General features: G+C 36.3%; 1 protein-coding gene and 1 long non-coding RNA gene across 28 annotated transcripts in view; both read left to right on the top strand.

Moving 5' to 3' along the window:
* LOC127871437 (breakpoint cluster region protein-like) overlaps positions 1-27361 on the top strand; it is a 232114-nt gene that overhangs the window by 68945 nt on the left and 135808 nt on the right. For 8 of the 27 annotated variants that reach the window (XM_052414349.1, XM_052414368.1, XM_052414376.1 and 5 more), the window contains 7 exons: positions 981-1183; positions 1815-1871; positions 2660-2769; positions 3082-3143; positions 3850-3927; positions 14308-14442; positions 17404-19925. The exons of 13 other annotated variants lie outside the window; for them this stretch is intronic. In XM_052414349.1, the coding sequence (XP_052270309.1) occupies positions 981-1183; positions 1815-1871; positions 2660-2769; positions 3082-3143; positions 3850-3927; positions 14308-14442; positions 17404-17726 (968 nt within the window). In that variant the 3' untranslated portion in view covers positions 17727-19925. Of the gene's footprint in view, positions 1-980; positions 1184-1814; positions 1872-2659; positions 2770-3081; positions 3144-3849; positions 3928-14307; positions 14443-17403; positions 19926-27361 lie in introns of those variants that run through there. 6 more of the 27 variants (XM_052414359.1, XM_052414354.1, XM_052414358.1 and 3 more) reach the window with 6 other exon arrangements.
* LOC127871450 (uncharacterized) lies at positions 12247-13451 on the top strand. Its single transcript, XR_008045342.1, has 2 exons — positions 12247-13065; positions 13228-13451. It is a non-coding gene; the product is annotated as an uncharacterized LOC127871450 (long non-coding RNA).

Here is a 27361-nt window from a genome sequence, read left to right as displayed (position 1 = left end):
CAACACTTACTAACTATCATAAGGGAACTGTGCAGGCAAAGTTATGTAACTCTGACTGGCATTTGGATGGAATTATGGGCCTTATACTTAGAAAATTTGGTTAAGTTTTGTGTTTTGGTCCACTTTACCCCTAAAGTATCATAGATATTGCTTTCATACTTGGAACACTCGCAAACTATCATAAGGGTACAGTAAAAAGACAAGTTGCATAACTCTGGTTGTCATTTTTACAGAATTTTGGCCCTTTTTTGACTTAGTAACTTTGAATATATGGTTAAATTTTGTGTTTTGATCCACTTTACTTCTAAAGTATCAAGGCTATTGCTTTCAAACTTCAAATTCTTTCATGCTATCATGAGGTTACTGTACCTGGCAAGTTGAATTTTACCTTGACCTTTGAATGATCTTGACTCTCAAGGTCAAATTATTAAATTTTGCTAAAATTGCCATAACTTCTTTATTTATGATTAGATTTGATTGACACTTTGACAAAACTACTCTTACCTGACATACCACAATAGACTCCACCCAAACCATCCCCCGTGCCCTCCCCCCCCCCGAATCCCCCCCCCCTAATTTTTTTTAAAGATCATTGCACAAATGACCACCAAACCCTCACACTATACCCCACCCACCCCCCCCCCCCAATTTTTTTTTTGGAAATGGTTAAAAAACACAAATATTTATTTTTATTATTTTATTTTTGAAATACTGTCCAACCATCGCACCCAAGAATCCCCTCCCCCCCCCCCCCCCCCACCCCGATTTTTTTTTTGCATTTTTTTCCGCATTTTTGGAAGATAATGTAATAAATGTCCACACCCCCACTTTATACACCCCTCTTCACTCCACCCCTCCCTCCTTTGTGACTGAAATTGAGAGTCCCTTCACCTTTAAAAAGAAAATAGATAAGCGGTCTGCACCAGCAAGGCGGTGCTCTTGTATTGTACATGTCCTTATTGCATCTGTTTTCCCTGTAGATGTGTATTGCTGTCTAGAGATGGACTCCTACGGCCACTTCTACAAGAAGGCGCAGACGCGGACATGTCGCTATGAGGCAGACGTCTCCTGGAACCAGGACTTTGAGCTAGACCTTGACGGCTCACAGACACTTCGCATACTCTGCTACCAGGCCATGGGGCCCGATGAGGGGGATGTCATCATTGCAAAATGTGCTCTCGAGGTGCATACATTTATCCTTTTGGAATGTATTTGTATTTTATATCTTTGTCATATGATAGCATTCATAGGGATGTCATCATGGCCTAATGTTCTACGGTTTGTAGATTTTTCATCATATAATAAAAAGAGTGATGTCAAATGTGCTGTAAATAACCTTGTTTTGTGACCTCTGTGCAAGTGTATTCTTGAGGCAAGCATGTAAATGTATATGGGTTGTTTCTTAAATTTTATTTTCATCTTGACCCCAGCCATCGTAGTGAAGTCACGATTGCAATATGTGCTTGTAAGGTACATGTGCACATGTTGTGTCATTATAGCTGCATAGCATACAGAGGCCTTTTATATGGAAGTAGCCTTGTATATGATTGTTTGTAGAAAATGGTCAGCATTTTCATCGCTATCACGAAATGTGCTCTTTTTTTTACTATTTATGCAATGGTTCTTTAATTTTATAAATCACACAGAAACTACATGGTTTAAGCATTTGCATATGTGCTGTTGGGCAACAAAATGGTGCATTTTTTTTCGCCTGCATACTTATTTTTAAGTTGTGGTACAATGAAAGCACAAACAAATTCTCATTTTATCTGGAAATTATTTGCTTCATAATAAGCTTATTTCTTTTATTTCAGCTGAGCCTGTCTTGGTTAAATTCCAAGTTTAATGAGAAAACTATTTCCATGAATGATGTAAGTATTGTTTCTCTTTTTTGGAAACTGGGTAAATATTTGATGGTATAAATTTTGTTTTTAATGTCAAATTGCATGAATGAGATTATCAACACTTTATTGTAAAAAAAAAAATGGATTTCAAATGGAAAGTTTTTGTTCTGCCCCCCCTCGAAAAAGAAGGGGTATCTTTTTTTGCTGGATGTTGGTCCATGGGTCTGTCTGTCAGTAGACCAGTTTGTTTCCTATCAATAACTTGTCAACGACTAGACTGATTGGCTTGATACTCCACATGTGCATCGATGTGGACAGTAAATGACCCCTATTGAAAGTGGGGTCACTAGGTCCAGGTGGACAGTAAATGACCCCTATTGAAAGTGGGGTCACTAGGTCCAGGTCACTGTCACAATAAGTGTGAAAAATGTTACCCATCAATATATTGTCTACAAATTGACCGATTGGCTTGATGCTTTACATGTGCATTGTTCTTGGACAGTAGATGCACTCTATTGAAATTTGGGTCACTAGTTCAAAGATCAAGGTCACAGTGACATTCAGTGTTAAATTGGTTTCTGTTTGATATGTCATCAAAGGATCAATTGATAAATGTCAAGGCCCTGTTTGGGGGCATCTTTCTCTGATCGCGGTGCTCCTGTTTTGTAAAATTGGCAACAATTTACTATTAAGATGAATGATAACATAAATAACCCACTTGTACATGTAGGAAAAAAAGGCATGCTCTGTATTGAACTTATCATAATCTGATGCTACTTTTTTCCCTATCCCTTAACATTTGTGTTTGTTTGTAGGTGTCCCTGACAATATCCATACGACACACTCCGGCTTCAAAAACACTCAAACGAACCCACTCCAAACAGAGAAATGGAATTTTTGGTGTAAAAATTGCAAATGTTACAAGGTAAGAATTCTTATTCCATTTATATGTTTTTCTGACTTAATTTGTTACATTATGTGACATTTAAATTTCATTGACTTAATTTAAAATACAAATAATAACTTATGATGAAGCGTAAACAATTTGCAAGCTTTTATGTTTCTACAGGAGCCTTAACCAAACATATACATTTTATTTCTGTTTCTGTGAAGATGAGATGCATATTTATTAAATATTAATGCATCTGCTATAACACAACTAAGAAAAGTTTTATTACCATTAAAAGACATTGAGGCTTCACATCAGGGCTTTCAAAGAAAAGTTATCTAATTTCAGGCGAGAAAACAAAACTGTGCCATCGATTGTCACCATCTGTATTGAGCATGTAGAGAAAAGAGGTAGGTTATCGGCTGACTGTCCTTGCAGGCTGGAAACCATTCATGTTTTCATCATCTTCAAATAAACAGTTCATATTTACAAAAGATCTTTGATGGTGCATATTGGCATTAAGCTTTTTTGTTTTAACCGCATGTTTTGAAGACATTGTTTTTCTCTTGCTGTCATTTGTAGATAACAATTTATGAAGTGCATTCAAATGAATGTAGTTTAATTGTAATACGGTAATTACCCTAAGTTTTCTGAAACTACTATTCAAAATTTACTAAGGATCACTTTTTATTTTCATATTATATTCAACTTTGTATAACGTTTATTTTAAATTGTTATTTTGAAGGTTTTGGTATTTGAATGTGTGTTTTTGATTTTATTTTTATGTATTGATTTGTCATTGATGCCTGACGTTGGCTGAATCAAGCTAGAGGTGAACTTCAAATTACACATACTATAAAAAGTGATCCTTAGCAAATTTTGAATATTATATATTATTTTTAAGTTTCAAAAAGGTAATTGTCCAAATATGTAGATACAATTTTTTTTTTAATTACATGTGTCCAAAAAATTATTTTTTATCAAAGGCTTTCAAATGATGTTTAGATATTGAACAAAATTAATCTATATAATATTAAAATAACGAAAAATATAAAGGAATGTGTGTTTTCAGTGAACAATCCTGATAACATTTTGATGTTGCTCTATATTCCGCAGGTTTAGATGAAATTGGCATATACAGAGTGTCTGGAGTAACATCCGATATACAGCAGTGCAAAAAACTCTTCGACAAAAGTAAGTTCAGTCATCACATTTGTTTTGGGTGTTGCAATGCTTAATTAACATAAATATAAATAAGAGCAGTAAAACAATTAGATACAAATGAAACAATCTGTAGTGAGTAGTGATTGAAATGTTGAGGTCAATATTGTTCATTTTTAGCTCGACTATTATACATGAAATATATATAGTGGAGCTATCCTACTCACCCCGGCGTCGGCGTTAGCGTAAGCGTGCAAATGTTAAAGTTTTCGTACTACCCCAATTATTTTCATTGTCCCTTGATATATTGCTTTCATATTTTGCATACTTGTTAACCAACATGACCCCAACCTATAAACAAGAGCAGACAACTCTATCAAGCATTTTGTCATAATTATGGCCTCTTTTCCACTTAGAATATGCAGCAAATGATAAAGTTTTCGTACTACCCCATTTATTTTCATTGTCTCTTGACATATTGCTTTCATATTTTGCATACTTGTTTACCAACATCACCCCAACCTATAAACAAGAGCAGACAACTCTATCAAGCATTTTGTCATAATTATTGCCCCTTTTATACTTAGATTTATGCATATTCTATGTTAAAGTTTGCGTACTACCCCAAATATTTCCTATATCCTTTGACATATTGCTTTTATATGTTGCATACTTGTTTACCAACATGACCCCAACCTATAAACAAGAGCAGACCACTGTATCAAGCATTTTGACATAATTATGGTCCCTTTTACACTTAGATAATTTTACATTTTGCTTAAATTGCCATAACTTCTTTATTTATGAATACATTTTATTATTACTTTGATAAAACAACACTTACCTGAATACAGCAATGGATTCCACCCAAACAATACCCCACGCCCTACCCAGAATCCCTTACCCCCCCCCCCCCAACCCCCCACCCTTATTTTTTTTTTAAACATTATCTTATAAATTACCATACCCCACATTATACCCCCCTCTCAACTCCCCCTACCCCCCCTCCCCCCCCTCAAACATTTTTTTTATGCCCCCCTTCGAAGAAGAGGGGGTATATTGCTTTGCTCATGTCGGTCGGTAGGTCGGTCGGTTGGTCGGTATGTCGGTCCGTCCACCAGGTGGTTGTCGTATGATAACTCAAGAACGCATATGCCTAGGATCATGAAACTTCATAGGTAGATTGATCATGACTCGCAGATGACCCCTATAGATTTTGAGGTCACTAGGTCAAAGGTCAAGGTCACGGTGACCCGAAATAGTAAATTGGTTTCCGGATGATAACTCAAGAACGCATACGCCTAGGATCATGAAACTTCATGGGTAGATTGATCATGACTTGCAGATGACCCCTATTGATTTTGAGGTCACTAGGTCAAAGGTCAAGGTCTCGGTGACCCGAAATAGTAAAATGGTTTCCGGATGATAACTCAAGAATGCATACTCCTAGGATCATGAAACTTCATGGGTAGATTGATCATGACTTGCAGATGACCGCTATTGATTTTGAGGTCACTAGGTCAAAGGTCAAGGTCACGGTGACCCGAAATAGTAAAATGGTTTCCGGATGATAACTCAAGAATGCATACGCCTAGGATCATGAAACTTCATGGGTAGAATGATCATGACTCGCAGATGACCCCTATTGATTTTGAGGTCACTAGGTCAAAGGTCAAGGTCACGGTGACCCGAAATAGTAAAATGGTTTCCGGATGATAACTCAAGAACACATACGCCTAGGATCATGAAACTTCATGGGTAGATCGATCAAGACTCGCAGATGACCCCTATTGATTTTGAGGTCACAAGGTCAAAGGTCAAGGTCACGGTGACCCGAAATAGTAAAATGATTTTCGGATGATAACTCAAGAACGCTTTTGCCTAGGATCATGACACTTCATAGGTACATTGATCGTGACTTGCAGATGACCCCTATTGATTTTCAGGTCACTAGTTTATTCTGTTTTCACACTGTCCAGTAAAGAGACTTACAAATTGAATTTTTGACACATGTTCATTCATAATGATGTATAAGCCTTTGTTTCTGTGCCAGTAAATACTATGTTTATGGAAATGACGTGAGAATTCAACATTTAAAAAACCAATGTAATATGATATGTAATATTATATGGCAACAGGACAGTTGTGATTTGCTGGGTCAATTCTATTTAGCTTGACCATCCAAGCGGTTGATAGCTTTGACAAACTGGTGGTCTGAAACATTGAGAAAATGTCACGATTCACTGACAATAAATCAAACATGTAATTCTTGCTACGCAACTTGCATTTAATTTTGTCAATTCAAATTATACATAAAAATATAATTAATTTTTAATCTGCTTGTTAATTGAAAAACAGCAACACAGTTTGTATGTATAAAACAATGTTAATACATAAATAGGATCAAGCATATTAAAATATCAACTTAGATTTAGTTTCCTTTACTGTACAGGATTTGTAAAGTTAGGTTAATATTTGTGTATTGAACAAAAATAACAACAGTGTAAAGAAAAGTTAATTTGGGGATGTTCTATCCAAACCCTGAGAGTTCAGATTTCCTCAAATGCCAAGTAAAGATTGTAAATTTCAACCCACCCCTCTGGTTAGTTTTCAGAGGCACATATAATTAACTTTTGAGCTTAGTGTCTCATTTGTACATGCATTACTGTATTAACTCCAAATAAACTAGTACAAGTGGTAGGCCAGTATTACATGGACTGGTGTTCACTGTTTACACAGTTTCACAACCCCATCTGATACTGGTCAGTATCTTGGCAAGTGGCCAAAGTTGGGAGTGGAATTAATGGTCTATTACATAACTGACTTCTGTGTGTGGTAAACACATGATACTGGTCATCTGGTCAAGTTGCACTTGTATACATTTGCCCAATACACAACACTAGCCTTGGCTATTTTTAATCAGATTGCATTGCTATCTATGGTGGTCATTGACTAGGGGAGTTAACTGCTATAAATAACATGTTTCATTACCATTAATAAATAAAACATTACAAATTGTGTGCACGTTTCACATATTGTCAAATTAGTCAAAATGTGTGAACGGAATCCAAAAAATCAAAGACTCAATCATATAATGGATATAATTGATTAGTATAGGTCCTGATTGGTTTTTGCACTATTAATTGGATACATTTCACAGGTCATTGACATACAGTGACAAAAAACATATTCACACAATGGCTGTCACTACAACGGAGAGCCCATATGGGGGGCATGCATGTTTTACAAACAGCCCTTGTTTAAACATCAATAATAATGCCAATAATAAATTTCCCCACCCCACATCATACCCCCCTCTCACCCCCCTACCCCCCAAAAAAATATTTGTTTTTCCCCTTTTTTAACCAGGTTTTCCGAAGGAAAAAACTGGTTATTAGATTGGCGAATGCGGGCGGGCTGGCTGGCTGGCTGGCGGGCTGGCTGGCTGGCTGGCGGGCTGGCGGAACAAGTTTGTCCGGGCCATAACTATGTCGTTCATTGTCAGATTTTTAAATCATTTGGCACATTTGTTCACCATCATTGGACGGTGTGTCGCGCGAAATAATTACGTCGATATCTCCAAGGTCAAGGTCACACTTTGAGTTCAAAGGTCAAAAATGGCCATAAATGAGCTTGTCCTGGCCATAACTATGTCATTCATTGTGAGATTTTAAAATCATTTGGCACATTTGTTCACCATCATGGTACGGTGTGTCGCACAAAAGAATCGCGTCAATATCTCCAATGTCAAGGTCACCACGACTAAAAATAGATTATTTTTTTTAAAACAAACTTACAAAGGGGGTTAATTTTGTTTGTTCATTTCAAAAGTTCAGTTTGAGTTTTCTCCCTTTATCAGATTTTTTTCACAATGAAAACCTGGTTTTGTGACAATTTTGTCCCTTGTTTATTTTTGAAAGATCGTCTAATAAATTACCACACCCGTAATTATACCCCCCCCCCCCTTCTCAACCCCCCCACCCTTTTTTTTTCCTTTTTTATTTTTTAAAGATTGTCTAATAAATTATTGAATATGAACAATTTCCCCATGATGGCTTACGTTATACTGTCAAGCACTCGGAATAGTCGAGCGGGCTGTCCTCTAACAGCTCTTGTTTATTACTCTTCTACAAAATTTAATTCAAATTTATTTAAGCTTGAATGGGTATACTCAGATAGTTTTATCATAATGTTTAGATCTTGATATGAAATTATTCACTTTAAACCACTAGTGCTATTAAATTATTTTTTTGTATGGAAACCAATAGCAACCAAGGAAGGTTAGTGACTTAAAGATATGTGCTTAATAATTATGCAATCAATAAAACTGCTTCTGCCTTTATACAAGTTTGGTGCTATTTGCAGTATTGAATGTTAATTAGAATAGTTCTATACACCTATTATGTGTTTTTAGCTCACCTGAGCACAACGTGCTCATGGTGAGCTTTTGTGATCGCTTTTTGTTCTTCCGTCGTGCGTTGTCCGTTGTGCGGCGTCAACATTTGCCTTGTTAACTCTCTAGAGGCCACATTTATTGTCCAATCTTCATGAAATTTGGTCAGCAGATTTGTTTCAATGATATATTGGATGAGTTCGAAAATGGTTACGTTTGCTTGAAAAACATGGCTGCCAAGGGGTGGGGCATTTTTCCTTATATGGCTATATATGGCTATAGTAAAATCTTGTTAACAATCTAGAGGCCACATTTATTGTCTGTTCTTCATAAAACTTGATCAGAAGATGCATCCCAATAATATCTTGGACGAGTTCAAAAATAATGCCGGTTGGTTGAAAAACATGGCCGCCAGGGAGCAGGCATTATTCCTTATATGGCTATAGTAAAACCTTGTTAACACTCTAGAGGCCACATTTATTTTCCGATCTTCATGAAACTTGCTCAGAAGATTTGTGCCACTGATATCTTGGATGAGTTAAAAAAAAAACACCTTTGCTTGAAAAACATGGCTGCCAAGGGACGGGGCATTTTTCCTTATATTGCTATATATATGTCTATAGTAAAATCTTGTTTACACTCTAGAGGCCACATTTATTGTCCTATCTTCATAAAACTTGGTCAGAAGATTCATCCCAATAATATCTGGGACGAGTTCGAAAATGATGCCGGTTTGTTGAAAAACATGGCCGCCAGGGGGCGGGGCAGTTTTCCTTAAATGGCTATAGTAAATCCTTGTTAACACTCTAGAGGCCACATTTATTGTCCTATCTTCATGAAACTTGCTCAGAAGATTTGTCCCACTGATATCTTGGATGAGTTCAAAAATGGTAACCTTTGCTTGAAAAACATGGCAGCCAAGGGGCGGGGCATTTTTCCAAATATGGGTATATGGCTATAGAAAAATCTTGTTAACACTCTAGAGGTCACATTTATTGTCCTATCTTCATGAAATTTAATCAGATGATTCATCCCAATAATATCTTGGACGATTTTGAAAATGAAGCCGGTTGGTTGAAAAACATGGCCACCAGGGGGCTGGGCATTTTTTTCTTTTATGGCTATAGTTAAACCTTGTTAACACTCTAGAGGCCATATTTATTGTCCAATCTTTATGAAACTTGCTCAGAAGATTTGTCCCACTGATATCTTGGATGAGTTCAAAAATGGTAACCTTTGCTTGAAAAACATGGCTGCCAAGGGGTGGGGCATTTTTCCTTATATGGCTATATATGGCTATAGTAAAATCTTGTTAACACTCTAGAGGCCACATTTATTGTCCTATCTTCATTAAACTTGGTCAGAAGATTCATCACAATAATATCTTAGACGAGTTTGAAAATGATGCTTGTTGGTTGAAAAACATGGCCGCCAGGGCGCGGGGCATTTTTCCTGATATGGCTATAGTAAAACCTTAACACTCTAGAGGCCACATTTATTGTCCAATCTTGATGAAATATGGTCAGAAGATTTGTCTTAATGATATCTTGGATGAGTTCTAAAACGGTTACGTTTGCTTGAAAAACATGGCCGCCAAGGGGCGGGGCATTTTTCCTTATATGGCTAAATAAGGCTAAAAAATCTTGTAAAATCTTGTTAGCACTCTAGAGGCCACATTTATAGTCCGATCTTCATGAAACTTGGTCAGAAGATTCATACCAATAATATCTTGGATGAGTTAAAAAAAGATGCCGGTTGGTTGAAAAACATGGCCAACACGGGGGCCGGGCTATTTTCCTTATATGGCTATAGTAAAACCTTGTAAACACTCTAGAGGTCACATTTATTTTCTGATCATCATGAAACTTGGTTAGAAGATTTGTCCCAATGATTTCTTGGATGACTTAGAAAATGGTTTTGGTTGCTTTAAAAACATGGCCACCAGGGGCGGGGCATTTTTCCTTATATGGGTTTATATGGCTATAGTAAAACCTTGATAACACTCTAGAGGCCACATTTATTGCCCAATCTTCATGAAATTTGGTCAGAAGATTGGTCTTAATGATATCTTGGATGAGTTTGAAAATAATTATGTTTGCTTGAAAAAAATGGCTTTCAAGGGGGGAGGCATTTTCCTTATATGGCTATAGTAAAATCTTGTTAACACTCTAGAGGCCACATTTACTGTCCGATCTTCATGAAACTTGGTCAGAAGATCCATCCCGATAATATCTTGGACGAGTTCAAAAATGATGCCGGTTGGTTGAAAAACATGGCTGCCAAGGGGCGGGGCATTTTCCTTATATGGCTGTAGTAAAACCTTGTTAACACTCTAGAGGCCACATTTATTTTCCGATCTTTGTGAAACTTGGTCAGAAGATTTGTCCCAATAATATCTTGTTATCTCAGGTGAGCGACTGTGGGCCTTTCAGGCCCTCTTGTTTTAACAATTCACATCCTGATGTTATCATAGTAATGATACATTTCAAATACCTAAACGTGTGCTTTTATTTTTCTGCACAGATGGATTTCAGTTTAAAATGATTTAAGTTTAGCTCAGTGTGTCTTTATATCACATGATACATCTTTGTTATGTTGTTTTTTTCCTTTTTGTTGCCCCCCCCCCCCTTCGAAAAAGGCAGCCTATTACAGTTGTACTGTCTGTATTTTTGTCTGTGCAGAATTTCCTCTGAGCCATAATTTAGCCATATGTTGATACATTTTGAAAGTACAAGGCATGAATGTCCATCTTCATAAGACAATGTGTCAAATGTAACATACATCTTCCGACCTCAAAAGTCAAGGTCATATTTAGAGGTCAAATGCTAACTTTTTCGATAAATTTTCTAAATTTGGCACATATATTGTCACAAATGTGAACCAATGTAAGTCAACATGCTACGTGTAGAAAACTGTCCCCTTACTTCAAAGTTCAAGGTCACACAAATTCAGCCAAAGACAGCTTGACCATTCCTCTCTAATCCATACATGTAACTTTGCTATACATTTGAAAAGCCTTTTAAATAACTTGGTTCAATGCAATCCATCTACAGACGATGATTGTGTTGTGTGTAACACTCATCTCACAAAGGTCAGGGTCACACTTAGAGTTGAAACATTGATTTGGGTAGTAAAACAGCTTGTTTTTCCCTACCGGTTTCACGGGAGGGGACTTATGGTTTGCGCTTTGAGCGTCTGTGAGTCTGTCTGTCTGTTTGTCTGTCTGTCACATTTTTCTGGATCCTGCAATAACTTTAAAAGTTCTTCATATTTTTCATAAAACTTGACATATGGTCAGATGGCAATATGGAGATTATGCACGTCCTTTCATTTTGTTCCTACGTCAAAAATTCTGGTTGCTATGGCAACAAATATAAAAAAAAATTAAAAATGTGACAATGGTGGAGCCGGTAGGGGACATATATTGCTTGGCAATAGTCTTGTCCTAAATGTAATTTTGTCATTCGTCATGCTTTTTCCAAAAAATGGTAACCATGAGAAGACAGCAATATTTATGCAAAACCTGTCTGCCTGTAACCTCAGACATTAAGATTCTTTTCAGAGATTTTAGGTTTAATTTTGACATTAAAATAACGTCTGCCCTGTCACTTCAGGATGCAATTTTTGATAGCTAACCACAAACAACTGCCATAATGAAATTGAGTGTCTTGTCTCATGGCATTAAAGGTAAAGTTCACAGGTAAAGGTCAAATGCCAAAAAGTGCCATAAATAGCTGCCTTTTATTAAACAAGTTGAGTTTTAAGACAAACATGTTGGCTGTGTTCACATCAATATGATGCATGATTTTAGGCTGGAACAAAGGCTTTTTATCAATCCATAATATGAAAAATACACTGTACTAGAAATGTACATGTATGTTGCTTAGCTGTCTTTTTTATTTTTTCAGAGCTTCATAGGTTTCTAGGTATTTTCCTTGAAAGTTTCTTACCAACTTGAACATTATTTACTTACTGTAACATCTATTCCCTTACTAGTTATTTCAATTCTTTATTATGCAGCCACACTAAACAGAGTATTCTTTTGAGGCACAGGTTATCAACGCATTTGCAGAAGGAACTCTTGATTTAGTTTGGTTTTGTTCAATGTACATGTATCTGCAATACAAAATTTTTATTGTTATCCCCCACCATAGGCGGAGGGATATTGTTTTGGCGTTGTCCGTCCGTCCTTCTTTCCGTCCTTCCGTCCGTCTGGCAGGCACTTTTGTGTCCGGAGCCATATCTTGGAAGTGCTTTGGCGAATCTCATTGAAACTTGGTATGAGTATATATATGGATAAGAGGATGATGCATGTGAAATGGCATTGTACACCATCTGATAATAACGGATTTATGGCCCTTTGGATCTTGAAAAAACGCTTTTTTGTGTGTCCGGAGCCATATCTTGGAAGTGCTTTGACAGATTTCTTTGAAACTTGCTATGAGTATATATATGGATAAGAGGTTGATGCACATTGGCGTTGTCCATCGGTCCAGTATTTTGGCGGGGGATATCAATTCAACAAATTTGCTTGTTTTTAACCAGGTTTTCCGAAGGAAAAAACTGGTTATTAGATTGGCGAATGCGGGCGGGCTGGCTGGCTGGCGGGCTGGCTGGCTGGCGGGCTGGCGGAATAAGCTTGTCCGGGCCATAACTATGTCGTTCATTGTCAGATTTTAAAATCATTTGGCACATTTGTTCACCATCATTGGACGGTGTGTCGCGCGAAATAATTACGTCGATATCTCCAAGGTCAAGGTCACACTTTGAGTTCAAAGGTCAAAAATGGCCATAAATGAGCTTGTCCGAGCCATAACTATGTCGTTCATCGTCAGATTTTAAAATCATTTGGCACATTTGTTCACCATCATTGGACAGTGTGTCGCGCGAAATAATTACGTCGATATCTCCAAGGTCAAGGTCACACTTTGAGTTCAAAGGTCAAAAATGGCCATAAATGAGCTTGTCCTGGCCATAACTATGTCATTCATTGTGAGATTTTAAAATCATTTGGCACATTTGTTCACCATCATGGGACGGTGTGTCCCACGAAAGAATCACGTCAATATCTCCAATGTCAAGGTCGCCACGACTAAAAATAGATTTAAAAAAAAAAAAAAAATTACAAAGGGGGTTAATTTTTTTTGGTCATTTCAAAAGTTCAGTTTGAGTTTTCTCCCTTTATCAGATTTTTTTTTCACAATGAAAACCTGGTTTTGTGACAATTTTGTCCCTTGTTCTTACTTGTAAAAACACATGTAATGGTTCTTGCATTTCAAGAAAAAAAAAGCTTCTGCGTCTTGAAGATATATGATTGTTTCTTTATTAATGTGCTTTGTGTTTTTATTATATATGCTATATATTTCAAAATCTGTATATTATTGAAATATATAAAATTGTGGTAGTAAGTATTAGTTTTTAAACATTTTAAACAGTATTTTGTACTGGTTTATATTTAAAACTGTCAACCAATTTAGTAAAAACAAAGATTACTCTTGCCTTTGCATAATATAAAATTGCGTTTTGGGAAAACAAGGCTTAAAGCATATGCATAGTGTCATCCCGGATTAGCCTGTGCAGTCTGCACAAGCTAATTACCGACAGCACTTTCAGCCTACACTGGATATTTTTTAGAAGAGATCTTCTTTAAACAAATATTTTTATGAAAGCTTAACTCTTCCAGTGCTGGAACCAAATTTTGAAGGCCTTTGCAAACAGTTTGGATCCAGATGAGATGCCACAAAACGTGGTGTCTCATCAGGATCCAAACAGTTTGCTATTCTGATAGTATTCTTTGAAAACAATTCAAAGAAAATGCTAATTTAGAAATTCAGCAGACGACATTTTTGCAGACAACAAATTTCCCAGCATGCAAAGGGTTAAGTGTCATCCCTGATAAGCCTTTGAAGATTGAACAAGCTAATCTTGGACAACACTAAGCTCAAGAATTAAGCCCAGTTTTCCCAGAGCCCGGCTAATATATATAGATAAATATTACTTTTTCCTTTACTTGCCTTCAGATCCAGTTGCAGCAAATAACTTTGCAGAGGAGGCCGATATCCACACGATCACTGGGGTTCTCAAGTTGTACTTTAGGGAGCTTCCTGAGCCTCTCTTCACTGACTCCTGCTACCAGTCTTTCGTACAAACTAACCGTATGTGTGCCATGTGAAGTGTCTATGTTACATAATCCTCTTTTAAGGTGACAAAAAATGATGCTCATGATTGACAAATTGACAATAAATTGATCCATTTAGAAGGCCTGGAGTTCATTATTTGAGGATGATGTCTTAGTGTATGGTAAATTTTGTTTTTGGGAAACTCATTAGAAGGCAAGGGTATGAATAAAATAGATGATTATGACATAAGGCTATCTATTTAAATGGATTTATGTTATTTATTAAAATGAGGTAAATATTTAAGTTCTCTGATATTTTCATTGGATTATAGTAATTCAATAGACATTTTTCACATATTTATTCCTCTTCCAAGAAGAGGGGGTATATTGCTTTGCTCATGTCAGTCTGTTGGTCTGTCGGTCGGTCTGTCGATCTGTCGGTCCATCCACCAGGTGGTTGTCAGACGATAACTCAAGAACGCTTGGGCCTAGGATCATGAAACTTCATAGGTACATTGATCATGACTCGCAGATGACCCCTATTGATTTTGAGGTCACTAGGTCAAAGGTCAAGGTCACGGTGACCAGAAATAGTAAAATGGTTTTTGAATGATAACTCAAGAACGCATACGCCTAGGATCATGAAACTTCATGGGTAGATTGATCATGACTTGCAGATGACCCCTATTGATTTTGAGGTCACTAGGTCAAAGGTCAAGGTCACGGTGACCCGAAATAGTTAAATGGTTTCCGGATGATAACTCAAGAACGCATACGCCTAGGATCATGAAACTTCATGGGTAGATTGATCATGACTCGCAGATGACCCCTTTTGATTTTGAGGTCACTAGGTCAAAGGTCAAGGTCACGGTGACCCGAAATAGTAAAATGGTTTTCAGATGATAACTCAAGAACGCATACGCCTAGGATCATGAAACTTCATAGGTAGATTGATCATGACTTGCAGATGACCCCTATTGATTTTGAGGTCACTAGGTCAAAGGTCAAGGTCACAGTGACCCGAAATAGTAAAATGATTTTCGGATGATTAATCAAGAACGCTTTTGCCTAGGAACATGAAACTTCATAGGTACATTGATCGTGACCCGCAGATGACCCCTATTGATTTTCAGGTCACTAGGTCAAAGGTCAAGGTCACAATGACAAAAATCGTATTCACACAATGGCTGCCACTACAATGGACAGCCCATATGGAGGGCATGCATGTTTTACAAACAGCCCTTGTTGATATTCAGTACTGCAGAAGTTACCTCCCTTGATATAACAAATTGAGAATAAGGCTGAATGGGAAAGTTGGAATTGCCTTCAGGGGCATTATTATGTTTAGTGTATAAAATGCTCAGCAAAATTTAAGAATCAGTAACATTTGATGTGTCAAATATCATTTTGCTTTAATGAATATTTTGGCCAAAAGTTAAATTTGTGGTAATTTATTGGAAATCTATATTCAATGACCGTTATGCACCCAGAAAAACACATTTCAAACCTCATGGTTGATTCATTGTTAAATTATCATGTTGGGATAATCACTCAAGAAAGAGAAAGTGAAATTTTTCTATTAGTAATTTCAATTTCATATAATACAATTATAAAACTACTACATTATTTTTATGCCCCCCTTCGAAGAAGAGGGGGTATATTGCTTTACACATGTCGGTCGGTCTGTCGGTCGGTCTGTTGGTCGGTCTGTCGGTCGGTCCGTCCACCAGGTGGTTTACGGATGATAACTCAAGAACGCTTGGGCCTAGGATCATGAAACTTCATAGGTACATTGATCATGACTCGCAGATGACCCCTATCGATTTTGAGGTCAATAGGTCAAAGGTCAATGTCACGGTGACCCTAAATAGTAAAATGGTTTCCGGATGATAACTCAAGAACGCTTATGCCTAGGATCATGAAACTTGATAGGTAGATTGATCATGACTCACAGATGACCCCTATTGATTTTCAGGTCACTAGGTCAAAGGTCACAGTGACCCGAAATAGTAAAATGGTTTCAGGATGATAACTCAAGAGCGCTTATGCCTAGGATCATGAAACTTGATAGGTAGATTGATCATGACTCGCAGATGACCCCTAAAGATTTTCAGGTCACTAGGTCAAAGGTCAAGGTCACAGTGACCCGAAATAGTAAAATGTTTTCCGGATGATAACTCAAGAACGCTTATGCCTAGGATCATGAAACTTCGTAGGTAGATTGATAATGGCTGGCAGATGACCTCTATTGATTGTCAGGTCACTAGGTCAAAGGTCAAGGTCAAGGTGACCCGAAATAGTAAAATGGTTTCCAGATGATAACTCAATAACGCTTATGCCTAGGATCATGAAACTTGATAGGTAGATTGATCATGACTCGCAGTTGACCCCTATTGATTTTCAGGTCACTATATCAAAGGTCAATGTCACTGTGACCTGAAATAGTAAAATGGTTTCCGGATGATAACTCAAGAACGCTAATGGCTACGATCATGAAACTTCATAGATACATTGATCATGACTCGCAGATGACCCCTATTGATTTTGAGGTCACTAGTTCATCTGAGCTTCACCACACTTGGTTAGAAGTTGTATCTAGATGATGTGTAGGTAAAGTTCGAACATGGGCCATGATTGGTAAAAAACTAGGTCACAGGGTCACTTAGTGAATTTTAAACATTGAGCATGGTGTCTGCTGTTTTATGTGAAGACAACATGCAAAATATTCTGTGTCAATGCGGCATGTGGGGGTATTCGTCACGTCTGTGACAAAGCTCTAGTTGTTTTTGAATGCACACTGTTTCTAGAAAGTTGTATTATTGCTGTATAACCAGCGCTCAAAATTATTATTTTTCCTTGGTAACCAAATTTAACATTATGACAATGACAAATTTATGTATTTTGGTTATGTTGGCATGGTGATAACATATTTTGTGCTATCAGAAATTCTTGATGTTGAAAACTGGGCATAGTGAAAATTTATCATTTTGTCTTCCAGAGCTTCAGAACGAGGAGACGAAGGAGAAGTGCATGCTGGAGCTGCTTCATGGGCTGCCAGACGCCAACTACTACACGATAGTCTGCATGCTGGAGCACCTGGTACGTGTGGCAAAGCGGAGTGCAGAAAACAAGATGTCACTTAGCAACCTGGCCACGATATTTGGCCCCACTCTAATGCACCCTGCTGTCAAGGAAACGGACATCGACCCGATGGTGCAGATGGCACGAGCTGCTAAGGACGCTGGGATGCAGACGGAGATCATTTACTACTTTCTCAAGTTGGCAAATAGTGGAAAGAACTTACGCAGGTCGGCATCTTGAGGAGCCTTTAATTTTGGGGTTTTGTATGTCTGTATATGGTAAACAGTTTTGTAAACTGTTCAGTTCTTTGTGCTGAAAGTTTATTTTAATTAATTTGCACCTACAAGTCACCATGTTTCTTTGAAATAGTTTGAGGTGCTGATGTTTTTGACGACAGTAAGTGAAAATACATTCTTTGTACAATTTGATGAGAGTTAGATGTTGTATAATTATATGTTAGTTTTTTTACAATATTACCAATATGATAAATTCAATGGGTATACTTGGAAATGGAAAATCATAAGGGAATCACTGTTAGAAATTGAATTAGAATTGTATCGCATTGCTGTCAGCATTTTTCTTGATCTTTTGAGAGCATTATAATATGGACCAATCAGTTCTTCTGTATGTTGACTAACAACATAATGATCATGATCATGTTTGCCGAGGATAGCTTGGTATGACCAAGCATCTGTTCAATCATCATTTATATAGTTTTTATATAGTTTTTATATAGTCTTTCTGATGTGCTATTTTAAAGACCAGATAATAAATGTTCTTTTGATAGTTGAATACTGTGAAACGTTTTATTTTCAACATCATTAAATTTAGTTGTTGTTTTTTTTTCATTGAATTTTCAAAAAAAAATCTGGGATAAATTGCAGTGGAGAGAGGGGTCTTGCATGAGGTTTGCCCTGTTTATCACATTTCGATGAACTAATCCATGATAATAAAGTGGTGGTATCTGGCACTTTTTATTTTATGCCAACATGTACATTTTCATGAATAGCGGATTTGTGGGACGATGACCGTAAGCAAGTGAATGAACTGTCATATCTGATTTCCAATTAGTCTTATTCAATTGCAATCATGGCCGTACAATTCCAGTCCACAGCAGATTATGTAATTCACGCTGAAAAGATATAAGTTTCCTTTTGTGTAGTACGTGCATTTATCTAGATTATAAAAACAGACGCAGAATTTGTGCACGGATTACGTTTGACATTATATAGGTCTACTGATATTCAGTCTTAATAATTTAACTGCCAGGCAGAGAAGTTTGTTAACACTTTAACACTTTAAGATACGTATTTTTATGCATTTGTAGTCCCTTAAAAAGTAAAATTTAATTATAGAACTTTCTTACTAGATTTAAATTTTAAAGGCTTTATTTCCAACCCTAAGATACTGATGAGCAGCAAACAGCATAAAACCAGAACATACTGCGAGTTACTCGCAGGCTGTTCTGGTTTTATGCTGTTTGCACATAGGAATTTTCACATTGTTTCTGAGTGGGAAAGGGTTAATTCCTACTTAACATCATACAGCGGTCCTCTACCAGGCTTGTTCAAATCATGCCGCTTGGGTTAAAATTGTCCTCGAGTCTGTGGTAACTTGATTAACTTAAACTTTCCTTTCCTTTTACAGATGTTTGGCATTTGTTACATAACATAATATGATGGTCATCTGCCAAGATTGTTTTAATCATATACCTGGCTTCTAAATGGGCATCATCCGGATTTATTAAACATCAAACATTTCTGCCAGGATGCTAGAGATTGGCATCCCCCTGGTTTTATAAAAAAACAAACATGACTGCCCAAAATATTTTTTCTTGTGATATCTTAGCTGGTTTTTATCTCTGCCGAAAAAAAATTGTGGGGATATAGTAATTGGTCCTGTCTGTCTGTCCGTCCGTCTGTCGGTCCGGCCGAAACTTTGTCCGGAGAGTAACTCCAAATCTGTTCACTGGATTTACTCTAAACTTAGAATATAAACAGATGGCAACTAGGAGAAGTGCAGTGACCAAGAACCATAACTCTATCTACCTTAGTTTTTGAATTATCTCCCCTTTTATTTAACTTTAAAGTAAATTTTTGTCCGGAGCTTAACTCTAAATATACTAAAGGGATTTACTTAAAACTTGAAATATAAACAGATTGCAACTAGGAGAAGTGCAGTGACCAAGAACCACAACTCTATCTACCTTAGTTTTTGAATTATCTCCCCTTTTATATAACTTTAAAGTAAATTTTTGTCCGGAGCATAACTCTAAATATACTGAAGGGATTTACTTGAAACTTGAAATATAAAGAGATGGCAAGTAGGAAAAGTGCAGTGACTAAGAACCATAACTCTATCTACCTTAGTTTTTGAATTATCTCCCCTTTTATTAGCCGGATAATTTTCGAAAAAATCTCGGCTTATAGATTGATGTTGTCGGGCGGGCGGGGGGGGCGGGCGGGCGGGCGGGCGGGGTGGCGGCGTGCTCGAAAATGTTAAAGTTCTTATTTCATGGTATAACTTTGGTATGCTTGGACCTAGAGTCTTCAAACTTGACATGAAGGTTGGCCAGGATTAACAGATGACCACTGGTCATTTCAAGGTCATTCATTTGAAGGTCAAGGTCACTGTGACCTTCAATATAAAAAATGTTAAAGTTGTTATAACTTTGGTATGCTTGGACCTAGAGTCTTGAAACTTGACATGAAGGTTGGCCATAACTAGTTAGTAACCACTGGTCATTTCAAGGTCATTCATTTGAAGGTCAAGGTCACTGTGACCTTGAATGTAAAAATGTTAAAGTTCTTATTTCATGGTATAACTTTGGTATGCTTGGACCTAGAGTCTTCAAACTTGACATGAAGGTTGGCCAGGATTAACAGATGACCACTGGTCATTTCAAGGTCATTCATTTGAAGGTGAAGGTCACTGTGACCTTCAATATAAAAATGTTAAAGTTGTTATAACTTTGGTATGCTTGGACCTAGAGTCTTGAAACTTGACATGAAGGTTGGCCAGAACTAGTAAGTAACCACTGGACATTTCAAGGTCATTCATTTGAAGGTCAAGGTCACTGTGACCTTGAATGTAAAAATGTTAAAGTTCTTATTTCATGTTATAACTTTGGTATGCTTGTACCTAGAGTCTTCAAACTTGAAATAAAGATTGGCCAGTACTAGAAGATGACCACTGGTCATTTCAATGTCATTCATTTGAAGGTCAAGGTCACTGTGACCTTAAATGTTAAAATGTTAAAATTGTTATAACTTTGGTATGCTTGGACATAGAGTCTTCAAACTTGACATGAAGGTTTGCAAGCACACTTAGATGACCACTGGTCATTTCAAGGTCATTCATTCTAAGGTCAAGGTCACTGTGACCTTGAATGTAAAAATGTTAAAGTTCTTATAACTTTGGTAGGTAAAAATGTTAAAGTTCTTATTCCATGTTATAACTTTGGTATGCTTGTACCTAGAGTCTTCAAACTTGACATAAAGGTTGGCCAGTACTAGAAGATCACCACTGCTCATTTCAATGTCATTCATTTGAAGGTCAAGGTCACTGTGACCTTCAATGTTAAAATGTTAAAATTGTTATAACTTTGGTATGCTTGGACCTAGAATCTCAAACTTGACGTAAAGGTTTGCAAGCACACTTAGATGACCACTGGTCATTTCAAGGTCATTCATTTCAATGTCATTCATTTGAAGGTCAAGGTCACTGTGAACTTAAATGTTAAAATGTTAAAATTGTTGTAACTTTGGTATGCTTGGACCTAGAATCTCAAACTTGACGTAAAGGTTTGCAAGCACACTTAGATGACCACTGGTCATTTCAAGGTCATTCATTTGAAGGTCGAGGTCACTGTGACCTTGGATGTAAATATGTTAAAGTTGTTAATACTTTGGTATGCTTAGACCTAGAGTCTTCAAACTTGATATGAAGGTTGGCCAGAACTAGTAGATGACCACTGGTCATTTTAAGGTCAAGGTCACCGTGACCTTGAATGTAAAAATGTTAAAATTCTTATTTCATGGTATAACTTTCTTATGCTTGGACTTACAGTCTTCAAACTGGACATGAAGGCTGGCCAGCACTAGTAGATGACAATTGGTCATTTTAAGGTCATTGAAGGTCAAGGTCAAGGTCACTGTGACCTTGAATGTTAAAAATTAAAAGTTGTTTTAACTTTCGTATGCATGGACATGGACTTTGCCATGACTAACAGATGACCACTGGTCAAGAGAACAACTGGTCATTTTAAAGTCTTTCAATTGACAGTGACCTTAAATGTGAATATTTTTTTCATGATTTAACTTTGGTATGCTTACCACTGGTAATTTCAAGGACATAAAATTGAGATCAAACTTTCCTAATTGTCAATTCAAGTTCATATTTGTGACCTTAAATGTTATTGTTGTTCATGTATATGCATGCATTCAAAACATAACACAAGGTTTGCTCATGCCTTGAAAAGTACTTACATTTCATTTTGACCTTTGAACAATATTTCAGTAATTTAAGTATTGCATTGACAAAAACACGAAAGGTACTTTCCTGTCATTTAAATCAAAAATCCGGCTTCAATGCGGTCATCTCCGACCGCGGAACTCTTGTATAACTTTAAAGTAAGTTTTGTCTGGAGCATAACTCTAAATGTAGTAAAGGGATTTACTTGAAATATAAACATATGGCAACTAGGAGAAGTGCAGTGACCAAGACCATAACTCTTTCTACCTTAGTTTTTGAATTATCTCCCCTTTTATATAATTTTAAAGTAAATTTTTGTCCGGAGCATAACTCTAAATCTACCGAAAGGATTTACTTGAAACTTCAAACTTAAACAGATGGCAAGTAGGAGAAGTGCAGTGACTAAGAACCATAACTCTATCTACCTTAGTGTTTGAATTATATCCCTTTATTTAATTTCAAAGTAAATTTTTGTCCGGAGCATTATGAATTCTCTCCCTTTATTTGTTTTTACAAATATTATTCTACTCTCTAAAACAAATGTTGTCATACAAGCAAACACATTTCGGCGCGGATTTGGCACTACTGTGACAATCTCTTGTCAAAATGGTTATGGAAACACCACAAAAGCTGCTCAGAGTGGTTCAGTTTTGTCTACAGGTGATTGCCCTTTTGTTTGCGAAGCATTTCTTTACACAAACGTTGCATTTGTGAACATTTTTATTGTAACTTTTGTGCTGTTAACTAATGTATAAGGGAATTGTACAATCAAAGGCTGTACTGTCACTACTGTATGTTTTGTTTTTGTACAAATTAGAGTGAAATGTTTAGGCTCTTGCTATTTTTAAACCAGATTTAATTGTATGCATTATGAAATGTAAGAAAATGATTATTGTAATTTATGCATGTGTTGTTTATAACAAACTTTTACGTAACAGGGCAATTTTAATCGGTAAAACTAAATAATTAAGAAAGAAATATTTTGTGTGTGTTGTATTGGATGTTTTGTCATCGTCAGTCATCCATTTCTTTTGTTCTGCAAGAATGTTACAGGGGCATAGATAACCATCAAACATTGGGGAGGTGGTCCAGTTCCTGTACTGGGAACATAAAGGGGTTCTTTTGAGAGGGTTGTCCTCTCCCGTGGTTCCGAAAAATTTTACAATTACAATTAATATGGATAGTTTTTGGGGAACTTTCATGTTGATATAAATACTAGTTTTTTGTCTCACTCTCAGTTTGTCATGAAATCAGGTTGTCCAATGCCATCGCCAATGACCCAAAAATCTCAACAGTTATTTTTGTCTTTCCAAAAACCCATGCTAATCAAACATAAAATGAAGTAAATGTTTATGTATTTTAATGACGGAGTTTAACAAGTGATATGAGGAATAATTTCATCAGCATTACATTCACAACACATATATTTTATTACTGATGGACATGTTTAAAACCGGACATGCGAAGACTGGAATAAATAACCACATAAAAATACACAACAACCAATACAATATGACATGATTAATAAAGAATATATCCACATTTCAAGCACTATTAAAATACTGAACCAGGATGAATAAATAATATTAAATTTAGTTAAATAAACAAAAATTAAGGCATAATTCATTTTCAAAGTCCCTAGAACTGATTAGGAATACTCATTTTGAACATTAAACAATAACATATATGATATTGTTTCAATGATTTCTAATCAAATAATAACTGTTATACTTAGAGAACAAAAATATTTTCAATCAAATTAATGTTTTTCACATGTATATTTACTCAAAATTGTTTTAAGTGGCAGTTACCTTTGAATTAAAGCGATCAATTAAAATGAAAAGAATAGCCTGTCCTTAATCAAAACACCGAAAGTGCAATCACGGAAAAGAACAATAAAACAACGCAATGACATTTACCTGGGCCCCTGGTTTATGACACCTAACAAGGGATATTGACACATCATTATTGGAAACCTCGGAGCAGACAGAGAGGGGACACATGGCTTCTGCACTGACGGCGCATGATTACAAAAATACTGGTTTTGTGGCGGCAATTTTGGGGTATTAAACGTTTTATTTATATAACGACTACAAGCCGAAATATTGGGGAGGGGGCCGCCTCCCCATTACTTACGCCCCTGTGTTACTAGTAACATATTTCTTATTGCTGAAAGTGCATCGTGGGTAATTTGCTTATTAAAGCTGCCATGTTTTTGTTTGACTAGTTGATAGTGTAGTTATTGTTGTCTTGTACTTTATTTTGTGATATAAACTAATTGTGTTCAAAGTACATCTAGTGTTCAAAACCATTATTTGTACACAACTTTGACTTGTATTAAATTGACATATAATTATGCATAGACAACTTTGAAAAATAAACTGAACATTTCTTTAAATGTTAAGTCTGTTTATGAATCACAAAATTACATATTTCTGTCTTAAAAATCTCTGTCTACCAAAGATAATTTAATTCTTAAAGCTATGAAATCTAATCTTATGCATTAAATTAAAGTTTATTTCACTACAACTGTGTTCCATTTGTAAAAACTATGAGCGTATCTGTGAACTACATTAATATAAGTTTATGCGTGAAAGTTCTTCTTACAAATATAATGTATGACTCATGGTACACTATGTTGGCAATGTGTGTATATTTAGTGAACAGTTGCATCATAAGCTTTTGTGTGTAAAGAAAATAAATAGATAACATGTCTTTAAGAAACAACTACCATAAATAAATGTGTTATAATGTTGGTGGACTGGGACTTTTATATGTTTTGAATGCAGTCAGTTTTGTATTTCTTCTGTTATTTTCATGTCTCCTTTATAGATTGTATAATGGTTTTACAATTATTTAAAAAATAATAATAATCCAGCTTTTATGAAGCTTTTTCATGCATTAAATATTTATTTAACATCAGCATACAAGAATAGAAATTTTCTTTTTAAAACCTGCCCCAAACCTGCACGTTGTTCAGTTGATGAAGACTGTTTATTCAGATCATATTGTTTGCCTTCTTTTCATGAATTGCTTATGACTTTAGTAAAGTTCTGGTAAAATGGTGACAAATTGCTTAAATAGTACCTCTAAAATTTTTATGCAATTTTCTAGCTATCAGGTCTTTTGAAACAGATAGAAAATGTTCACATGTTCTTACATAATTGCCGTAGCACATTGCTGTGATTAAGTAATGCTGAAATGTTAAACCAATAATAGTTGTACATGTATATGTAATTTATTTTGTAAAATTTATCATGGAAATTTATCACACATGTGACGTTGCATGTTTAATGTGCCCATTCGTGATTTTTTATTACAGAATCATAAAATTTCATACATAATGTGTACTATCATGGTTTTCATATAAACAGGAATGCTGGAAAACATGTGGTATCAGATATTGTCATGTTTATTACATATATTGTTTGTTAATTTTTATTTTTATTTTATTTTATCCCCGCTGAAACAAGGGCTGTTTGTAAAACATGCATGCCCCCCATATGGGCTCTAAGTTGTAGTGACAGCCATTTTGTAAATATGTTTTTTGTCACTGTGACCTTGACCTAGTGACCTGAAAATCAATAGGGGTCATCTGCGAGTCATGATCAATGTACCTATGAAGTTTCATGATCCTAGCCATAAGCTTTCCTGAGTTATCATCAGGAAACCATTTTACTATTTCGGGTCACTGTGACCTTGACCTTTGATCTAGTGACCTGAAAATCACTAGGGGTCATCTGCCAGTCATGATCAATGTACCTATCAAGTTTCATGATCCTAGGCATAAGCGTTCTTGAGTTATCATCCGGAAACCATTTTACTATTTCGGGTCGCCGTGACCTTGACCTTTGACCTAGTGACCTGAAAATCAATAGGGGTCATCTGCTACTCATGATCAATCTACCTATCAAGTTTCATGATCCTAGGCATAAGGGTTCTTGAATTATCATCCGGAAACCATTTTACTATTTTGGGTCACCGTGACCTTGACCTTGGACCTAGTGACCTGAAAATCAATAGGGGTCATCTGCGAGTCATGATCAATGTACCTATGAAGTTTCATGATCCTAGGCCTAAGCGTTCTTGAGTTATCGTCTGACAACCACCTGGTGGACGGACCGACCGACCGACAGACAGACCGACCGACAAACCGACATGAGCAAAGCAATATACCCCCTCTTCTTCGAAGGGGGGCATAAAAAAAATCGGAGGGGATATAGTTATTGGTCCTGTCCATCTGTCCGGCCGAAACTTTGTCCGGAGCATAACTCCAAATCTATTGAATGGATTTACTCTAAACTTAGAATATAAACAGATGGCAACTAGGAGAAGTGCAGTGACCAAGAACCATAACTCTATCTACCTTAGTTTTTTAATTATCTCCCCTTTTATATAACTTTAAAGTAAATTTTTGTCCGGAGCATAGCTCTAAATAAACAAAAGGGATTTACTTGAAACTTGAAATATAAACAGATGGCAACTAGGAGAAGTGCAGTGACCTAGAACCACAACTCTATCTACCTTACTTTCTGAATTATCTCCCCTTTTATATAATTTTAAAGTAAATTTTTGTTCGGAGCATAACTCTAAATCTACTGATGGGATTTACTTGAAACTTAAAATATAAACAGATGGCAAGTAGGAGAAGTGCAGTGACTAAGAACCATAACTCTATCTACCTTAGTGTTTGAATTATCTCCCTTTATTTAATTTCAAAGTATTTTTTTTTCGGAGCATAATGAATTATCTCCCTTTATTTGTTTTTACAAATATTCTTCTACTTTCTAAAACAAATGTTGTCATACAAGCAAACACATCTCGGCGGGGATTTGGCACTACTGTAACCAGCTCTTGTTAAATAAGTCATTGATGGCAAATAATTTATAATAAATTTATAACTTTTGGCAATAATCTTGTTTAGAATATGAAAGCGATATATATATGAAGGAGCCCACATCCAATGGTCCAGCTAATACTATTGATAGGACAATGAGTTTGTGTTTACATTTGTATCACGTGCTAGGGAATTCTCTCCACTACATGTATTGCCATAACCCCCAAGGACTTGTGTTAGTTGGCCTAAGGGGTATAGTGCATGATACAGGAGGAAATGTGTCCATAAAAGGTCAATAAAAAAGGTGAAAGACTGTCAGTGTGATATAGGTAAATTGCAGGTTACCACATTAGTTTTTTGTTATATAGCAGACTAGGTTTTGAATAAAATAACAGCCAGGCTTGCAGAGATGGGTCGAATCAAGTCTGATACATTACAAAATGATAGGGCAGTAGCCTGTTTTTTGTCATACATCCATGCCCCCATTTTTTTAAAGATATGAGTAAATATTATAATTTATTATGTATGACGCTTGTTGTGTTAATCATGAAGTCATAAGCACTCG

The sequence above is a fragment of the Dreissena polymorpha genome, chromosome 3 (genome assembly GCF_020536995.1).
Source record: "Dreissena polymorpha isolate Duluth1 chromosome 3, UMN_Dpol_1.0, whole genome shotgun sequence".
Lineage (NCBI taxonomy): Eukaryota > Metazoa > Mollusca > Bivalvia > Myida > Dreissenidae > Dreissena > Dreissena polymorpha.
Note: the sequence above shows the minus strand (reverse complement) of the source record. Positions and strands in the feature narration are given on the sequence as shown.